Source organism: Falco biarmicus, chromosome 10 (genome assembly GCF_023638135.1).
Source record: "Falco biarmicus isolate bFalBia1 chromosome 10, bFalBia1.pri, whole genome shotgun sequence".
NCBI lineage: Eukaryota > Metazoa > Chordata > Aves > Falconiformes > Falconidae > Falco > Falco biarmicus.
Window position 1 is genome coordinate 33045545 of NC_079297.1, and position 8917 is coordinate 33054461.

At 42.9% G+C, this 8917-nt stretch overlaps 1 protein-coding gene across 5 annotated transcripts in view; it reads right to left on the bottom strand.

Annotated features, from left to right (window-relative positions):
* SERGEF (secretion regulating guanine nucleotide exchange factor) overlaps window positions 1-8511 on the bottom strand; it is a 158696-nt gene extending 150185 nt beyond the window's left edge. For all 5 annotated transcript variants that reach the window (XM_056353834.1, XM_056353832.1, XM_056353830.1 and 2 more), the window contains exons 1-7: window positions 8446-8511; window positions 6595-6733; window positions 5705-5860; window positions 5270-5364; window positions 3089-3149; window positions 1641-1754; window positions 1270-1332 (exon numbers count right to left, since the gene is read on the bottom strand). In XM_056353834.1, coding sequence (XP_056209809.1) covers window positions 1270-1332; window positions 1641-1754; window positions 3089-3149; window positions 5270-5364; window positions 5705-5860; window positions 6595-6733; window positions 8446-8469 — 652 coding nt within the window. In that variant the 5' untranslated portion in view covers window positions 8470-8511. The remainder of the gene's footprint in view (window positions 1-1269; window positions 1333-1640; window positions 1755-3088; window positions 3150-5269; window positions 5365-5704; window positions 5861-6594; window positions 6734-8445) is intronic.
* Between the last annotated feature and the right edge of the window lie 406 nt (window positions 8512-8917).

Sequence of the window (8917 nt, forward strand, 5' to 3'; positions counted from 1 at the left end):
ATTTACATACTACACCCTGCAGTAGTATCTTTCCTATATCGATTATCTTTAAAACACAACGTATTTTAAGCAATAACAAGTATCTTGCAGGATGAAGGGCAGCAGCAGCATCACATTATTAAAGCCTTTGACATGTACTTTGTTAATCTTGGTACCCCTGCTGCCAAATAGACTACTCTCTTAAATAACAAGCAAAAGCATGACAGAATAATCTGTTCACTCTCTGAATACAGAGTGCTAATCAGGTAAAGTAGACCCTGTTTGTCCTTACAGTTGTTCTTCACTAATCACACACACACTTTGCATTTCAGAATTCAATATAATTTACATTTTGGATCATCTCCCTATACAACTAAATCTCTGTAGATCTGCATAAGCAAATACTCCTTTAATGATGACAGAGGTACCAGATGGCTGCATATTTGCTAAGAACTTGTTCCTATGAAGATTGGCAAAGACTTATCTTCATAAGGTTCAATATATTTTCCACACTTCAAAACTGTAAGATTACAGCATGAAAAGCTATTCTGTTTCCCCTTCTCTCAGTCTGCTTAAAAAAAAAAAAAGTCTTTATTAGGCTTTCATTAGTGGATACTAATTCTCCAGCATGGGAGCACTACCTAAAGATCAAAGAACAAATGCTAGACATTATGGAAGTGCCTAAGTGATTAAAGCAACTTCCTACTGCTTTAAATAAGCCTTCTGCTCTTACACTACCGCACACAGATCTGCACGCTGTTATATTAGAGCCACCTAAGATAGCTCCAGACCACCTCACGTCACTGCACAGCAGAGCGCTGTGCAAAGGCATTAGCTCACATAGCAGAAGCAGGAGAGCCACAGCAGCCCTTCCTGGGACACCCAGCGAACATACCCTTTCTCCATGGACAAAGGGTTGCACTGGTTCCAGCACTCAACCATCCAGAGCTACCCAATCTGCAATATAGAGACTTACCCAACCATGTGCCTCCACAAATCCTTTCAGAGTTTCTAACCATTAAATAAAGCCCTTATGAGTACGTAAGGGTCTGGGCTCTAAGTCACACGTGACCCCAAGAAAAAACACACAGGATTCACAGAACTGAAAACAGGAATCTAGCTCTTAAGAAAAAGAAAAGTTCTCAGAATCCAAAACTATTACTGAACAATTAACCAGTACTAAGTCAGATCATATTTTACTGGTCTCACCAAAATTAACCAAAATGTTTCCAAAGCATAAAACCTTTATAGGCTCAGATAAGGACTTTCACTTCTGTACCCAAGGCCTACCTGTGAGTAACACCGAATGATAAGAGCTTGCAGCAACTGTCTTCACCTTCACATCTTCCAGGCCTACAGAAAAATTAATCTCATAAAATTTGTACAGCAGGTACCATTTCATGCATAGACATGCACACAACTGTAACAGGATGATGAAGAATTTTTTAAGAAAAGCCTTTGCTTTTGGGCCATCGACATTGCAAGACTCACTATCATTTTCCCCCACAGCTTATGACCTTGCAGGCCCATTCTGTCCTTCAGATGCTGCACTACATGTTGATAATAACAAGTGGCTTTATAATAAAGAGGATGCTACATATCACTCCAAATCACATTTCTGCTCTACCCACCTTTACGAAGGAATCAGATTCCTGAAATACCTGTTACTTTGCAGGGTTCCTTTGCTGTCAAGAACAGAGGGAGGGTTTTTCCTTGGTTTGCACGCTTTGCCTGAGACGCCATGCCAGTGCCCCACTGAAGAACCAAACCGCTCTCTTTCCAGAGTAAACACAGATAGAAGAGATTAAAACATCAACCACCAACAAAATCACTTAACTCATTAATAAGTTTTAAAGGTACATACATTTCGTTTTCACTGATTCAAATTAATACTTTTAAAAGACCTTTATGCCAAAAACATACAGATAAGCCTTATGAAGTCATCAAGCAACAAACAAGCAGTCTTACAATACATGGAAGAAAATAAAGATGATACTAAGCAACCTGTCTCAGCTCTGAGGCCTATATTAGGATATTATTGAGGACTCAGTGACAGAAGACCCATAGCTCTAACACCTCAGGAATGGACACAATGTATTTATTACTGTAAGTTTATTGTACTTTCTCTGCATGCTAATTTGTTTGTGCAGTCCAGCAGAGAGGGACTGCAGTCACTTGTCCTTTCCTCAGGAGCTTTCATAAACTTCACCTAGCTCTGAATCAAGATGTTCACTGAGTGCAGAGCTCAGGGAAGCTTAATTCCCAGTATTCACACAAGCACCAGAGATCCCACTCTTCTTCCAAGCGTCTCCTTTGCATCTTCAGCTAGACTCCACTACCTGGAAGCCATACTAAAGTTCATGCAAAACTAAGCAAAATAAAAAAGCACATGTAGTTTGCTATTCCTCAATTTTAAACACAACCATGTCAATTGGAAGGTTTTGATTTCTAGTTATTCCATAAACAAACTCAAAGTCTCTAAGAATACCAGGAAAAATATTTAGACATTATGACACTCCCAAATACACACACAGAAGACAGTGGGAGAAAGAATCAAGAGGACATGATTTTCAAAGGTGTGTGAATGAAATTAACTCCAAGTAGATTCTCCTCCCCAATAAAAGTTTCATTCTTGTGATTTTTCTAGGTGTCAAATTCATCATTAAAAAAGCCCATTTCATGTGCAGTTCCATTTTGAAGTATCTTATACAAATCTAAATCCATTATTTTGCATATTATAATGAATTAAAAATCCTAAGAAGGTATTTTGATTGACCAGAATTTTTTTCCAGAAAAACACTCATCATGTTTTGTTTCAGAACGGGAGAAAACAAAACAGTAAGTTTTTGACTTTGTTAATTAACTCTCCCTCTGAATTCCTGGAGAACGATTCTTCACCACCAACTGCAGGAAGACGTTTCTAGTGTGTTTATTATTCATGTTAATTTGTACCAACATCTTAGTACAAGACTTTCAGGAGTACTTTCCCTGTGATATTTAAAATAAAGAGAGATAAATTTCATCTCGTTTCCCTCCCTCTCCCCCTCCAAGCCATTAAAAATCCATTTCATTTGTTACCAAAATGATACTAAAATTATGACAGATTTACCTGTAGCAGCAAGGGCATGTCTCAGTCCTGCAGCAACATCCACCACCTTCTCTTTGAGAGACTACTCAAATAAAAGAAAAATATATTTTAGTTGCTTTTTGCATTTAGTGCCTCTAAAAGCAAAATATACCAACAGAAGTGGAACACTACAAAAATAGCTCTCAATTCCAGCCTGCATGTCACAATGCATATCAACATTCTGTATCACAAAGGAAGTAAACTTGGGCCAACAAAAATAAATAATAAAAAAAAAATCAAGCAAAGCAACTGGATGTACAGCTTTGTGGCAATAAAACAAAAGTCACAGTCAAAATCTTCACATGAAAGATGGAACCTTGGCAATACATATAAACTCCGTGTTCCTCAAGAATTACACCAGAACCTCCATAACAAATACTGGTGACAAGCAGTAATAAAAGTTCCATCAAGCTGTTCAGTCTTACCAAGTCCTGCAATCACAGACAATACCACCAATAGTACCACCTACACCCTAAAGGCTGCCCAATATGGTACAGTCTTCTTCCGCATGAGCAAGTCATGCATGCATAAAATTAGCAAGTTAAGTTTGCACAAGGTACTTCAATTCTGGCACTTCTTCTCACAGATGTAACGCTATTTAAAATAGATGGCGTCAAGCTCAAGCATTTAACAGGATACAAAGCAAAAGAGAAAACACCCCAAATGAATGCATGGTGTACATGGTCAGGGAGGAGACAGACTCAAGTTAGCACTGTCAATACCAGCCTTTCTAAGGCACCATACTGGAATGGTGCTCCCAAGAAACATCAGATGAGTTAACCTAGGTAACCCCTAGTGAACAGGGGTTACCAGCTGTCCTCCTACTCCTACATTAACAAAGCAACAAAGGAGTATCTGGCAGGAGTCATGAAGCTAAATTTCTTGTCCGAGAACCCTTCCTGCTCTGAAGTTACTGCTTTCATTAGACATAAGAGGTCACATGGATGGAAAAGAATTTCATTACTGTTCGCTAAATAAGAAAATACAGTGTAAAGTAGGGATTAATTAGAACTCTTGTGAGAAATTTGTTTAAACTGTTAAGCTTACAGCCAACAACAGGAAAGCTTTTCTGATGTTACAGAAGCCTCAGTACCTACCAGTTAAAACATTGTAAAGCAATTAATTTGGAGCTGTTCCGAGCTCCCCACTCAAGACTCAGCAGGGCCTCACCTGCAAACATCACCACACATTTCCACATGGCTTACAAGAACGACATGAGTCGGAGTCCAGCCTTTAGCATTTACAACTGAAGGTACCAGACCACAGGGAAATTGTTATCTAACTTTTTCATCCTATTTCCTTGGAAACATGATACTGGCGGTCAGATAAGCAAGTCAATGTCCTTGTCAGTTCCTTTACATGAAAAAGTAAAAATAATTTTAATCTCAAAACTGATAAAATTAAAACGTATTCTCTGAGGTCTAGCTTTCCTGCAGCTACATACTTTCTCACACCACTATTATTTTGGGGGTGACCAAGCTTATTTTTATCTAACTGTTTTTACAGCCAAGAAATACTATCACAGTCCTTGTTTTGGGGGAAGAAACTCCAAGTCATAAATACACTCCAAAACCCAACACATGCTTAAAAACACAGAACTGTGCTTCTGGTGTGACAAGAGCAATAGATCAAAAGAAATGGCATAGTTAACTTCGTTGAACTCCATCATGCAGCTTGATTTTTTCAGGGGTGGATTATTGTTGTTTTGAACTATTAAGCACAAATGCCTGACAAGGTACAGTGAATGCACATACCCTTCACATAGCAAAATTATCTAGTATCTTACCAACTTGAGGCAAAACTTCAGCTGGAGTAAATCTGGAGTTTCACTGCCTTTAGTATCACTTTTACATCACCTGAGCATCAGGCTCATTCTGCAGATGTTACCAAAATACATTACAAAACACTATAAGCCATAGTGAGAGAGATAACTTTCTTCTAGAAGTGAGCAACTGCACACAACAAGAAAAGCAGCCTTACCTCCTCATTTCTGGGTCAATGACCATTTTTAGTCCTTTACTTTTTAAGTTTACTGTAACAGGCTTTATAAAAAGAGTTGAAAAGCCTGGCTTTAAAGCCCACTGAGGTCAGGTGACCTTCATAAGTTACTGGAAACAATATGAAGCACAGAGCTCTAAAGCACAATTCCTTTTACATGTTTACCTCAATCTTTTGTGGAATCAAGCACGGACCTGAAATTTGAGGAACTCCTAATTGTCCAAAATTGTTAGACCCACAGGACAGAACTAGACCAGATCCTGCAAAATGAAGCATTAGAGCCCAATCAGTAAATCCCTAAGCAAAAGCAAACCAATGTTACATTCTAACAAGCAAAGTACCACAGCCAAGTAGCTCAAAAAAGGACCTAATGTGTCCTGTCCCAAAGCTCCTGAGGCTATAGGCTTCTGGTCTTCCACACCATGTTCAATAAAGGTCTGAAGTTCGCTGGGATACAAGGAACATGGAGCAACTTAGTTTGCAAGGCAAGTAGCTTAAAACCTGCGAGCACCTATGTATCACACAAGCAAGAGTAATGTGGAACTTTCAGCATGCTCTCTACCATCAAGTTATTTATTCAGCTCACAGGGACAAACTTACCTACTAATATGATTGTAAAATCCCAGCCACAGGCAACTTGTTTTACACAAAAGCCAGACAGGGCAGTGCACAAAGTAAAACACAGTACATCCTCTGTGTGATTCAATCCCAACTGCCCATCTTTGTTATGGCCACATACAAAGAGTCCTCCTGAACCTGAAAGAAAAAAAAGCAAAACAAAAAACAACAACAACAAAAAAATCATGTTGTACTTCACAGACTAAAGAGATAAGTGTACATCCATGAGATCCTGTGTCAAAGAAGGACAGCGATTGCGTGTTATTTTAGGCCCTGCAATCGAGTAAAAAGAAAGAGAAAATTATTTCTGATGCATCAGAAACATCTCTGATTAAGTACAGCTATGGAGAATTAGGTTTGTCAAGGGAGACAATCCATATGGTAAGACAGGCACCTCTCACTAAGATGCAAGATGAAGCCTTTTTTTTATCATATTCACATCTGTCTGTATCCCTCCTTTCCCATAATAAGTTATGGCATACAGCATACCTTACAAAACCAGATGCTATTTTTGCTCCATACCTTAAAACTTCTCAAGATTGAACAGCCTGCCACCTGATTCCTCCCTCTGTCCCACCCTCCCATCCTCAATACAGAAAAACTGACCGCTTTGTATGAAAAGCTGCTATATCAAACAGGTTAAGAAACAGCCCTCACATAGCCATACAGTAACCACACAAGATACACAAACCGGGAAATTTCCCAAAATACTGAGTTAATTGGCACAAGAGGAACCTGTTTCGCAATTAAGACTCGTACTTGCTCAGAAACACAAGCCACAGATAGGTGGCAGCATCAAATCAACAGGGAAACGCGGAAAAAAAAAAAGTGTTTAGAAGTCACACACTCCTTACAAAGTGCAATGTTTTTACCAGTGATAACTGCAGAATGTCCCCCTCCTCCAGTAATGCTTTTAACGTCTTGACATTTGCAGGAAACATCTTTCAGTGACTGAGGTACCAGCACATCCTCTTTATGACCAAGACCAAGTTGTCCATAGCTGTTTGCACCCTTCAAATACACAGAGAAAAATAACACATTTTTTAAGAACAAAAAAAGATGCACATCTGCTCCTAAGAGCAAACAAGCTCTTAGGTCACAGGTTAACCTGCCAGTATTTGCCCCTGAAAATCCCCCAAAATGGCAATCTTCATTCTTACTGCTGTCACACAGGACCCCTAGAATTACAGACCAGGACTGTCCTAAATTTCCTGTCATTAAGACTGCCTTTGCAACTCCAGTATTTTAAGAAACATACTGGAATATATCCTGGAGTAAGACTAACTGCACGCTAAGAGTTATCAGGATGATTACTAGCAGATTCCCGCTCATCACTAAGATCGTATTCATGCCAATGCTTTCTGGCAGTCCATGTCCAAAACGAGATCAGAAAGACACATAACCTTGTTCTGGAACCTAAACAAGTAAAGCAGAAACACTTATCCCTCATTATCTAAGTTTTTTAACTTAAAGCGGTCAAAATGAAAACATACCAATTATAGTTACTATAAATTTATAAGTATAAAACTATAGCCACTAAACTAATCCTAGAAAGCAAACGCTAACAACATGGTAAGGGCGTCAGGGATTTTCTTAGCCAATTTAAGCTCTATTAAGCATCCAACTGTTTGAACAGCAACTTTAATTCACAAAGGTGGGTTCAGTAAATTCTGTAGCCCACACACTGCAGTAACAGCAACACTCAACATCAACGCTGCTCCCAGCTAGTGATCCCCAGGGGGGCCTTCCCTACCTCACTTGTGCCCGCCCCCCCCCCCCCCCCCCCAAGATGGAGCACCTGGTGTATCTTACAAGGACATATTTAACAAAAAAAACATTTTGTACCTACAAAAACAACGGCATTTTAAACTAAAGCTAAAGCTGCTCGCCTCATCCCATAGTTAACAGGTGGATGAGGTGTCAGGATTTGAGCTCAACAGGCAGATCGAACTGTCTCACAGCCACTACTACCAGCAGACACTTCTAGAGTGTTACTACTTCACCGACATAATTCTTTTGAGAAGGTATGTCACAAGCTCTCGTTTTAGCCTATAACTTGCAATGAATTTTCAAGTCTTCAAAAGCAGGCAAGCTGAGATAAGGTGCAGAAAGAAAACAGGTGCCTGAGGAACTGAGAGCCCCAGGGGCCTGCCCCAGCTCCACTTCCAAGGCTGACAGGTTATTTTTACCAGACACGACCGCCACAGAGCAAAACGAGCTCCCAAGGAGAGGAGATGCCCATTTAATGGCTCTAGGACCTCCTTTGCTCCCCAGGTAAAATCACAGTTCTGCTAAATCATGGAAAATAAATAAATAAAAGCGCTATTTCTGTCGAAGCGCGGGGTGCTGGGCCCCGGCCGCAGCGGGACACAGCCCGGCCCGGGGCCGCCCCCTCAGCGCGGGGCCGCCGACCCTGCCGGCCCCCGGCTTCCCGCCGCCTCGCCAGGAACAGGGGGTCCGTGAACCGCGATAAGGGCAACTCGCCACAACTTTACCACAGCTTTATTCTGCCGGGGTTTTTTTCTGGGAGGGGGAACCTTGGTCCGCCCTTCCCCGGGGCAACGCGCACGGCCCCGGCCCCCCCGACCCCTGCAGCAGCCCACTGGAGGGCGAGCAGCTGGGCTCCGCGTCCCGCCCGTCGCCCCCGGGGACCGAGCGGCTGCGGGGCAGAAGGAGGCCCCGGCTCCCCCCGGTCTCCCTCACAGTGCCGAGCACCTGCTTACCCACGCGAAGAGCACGGGCTCCATGGGGCCGGCGGCCCGCAGCCCTTCCCGCCGCGCCGCAGGCCGAGGAGGAAGAGGCGGGCCGGGGACGGGCTCCGGCGGGCCCCGCCTCACACCGCGCCGCCGCGCCCGGGGCTCTGTGGGGAGCGCGGCAGTTACCTCAGGGCGGCCGTCATCTCACGGGGTGGCCGCCAGGCAGCCCTCACCTCAGGGCGGCCGTCACCTCAGGGCAGCCCTCACCTCAGGACGGCCGTCACCTCAGGGCGGCCACCAGGCAGCCATCACCTCAGGGCCGCTGTCACCTCAGGGTGGCTGTCACCTCAGGGCAGCCATCACACGACGTCGCCTGAGGAGGGCTGTGCCAGGAGCGGGAAAGGGCAAGGAGCCGCCGGCCGGCCCCCGCCACAACCCTCGGGGGCACCTGTGGCAAAAGGTTTCGGCTTCCACCAAGGACCTCCCCAAAAGCCCCACT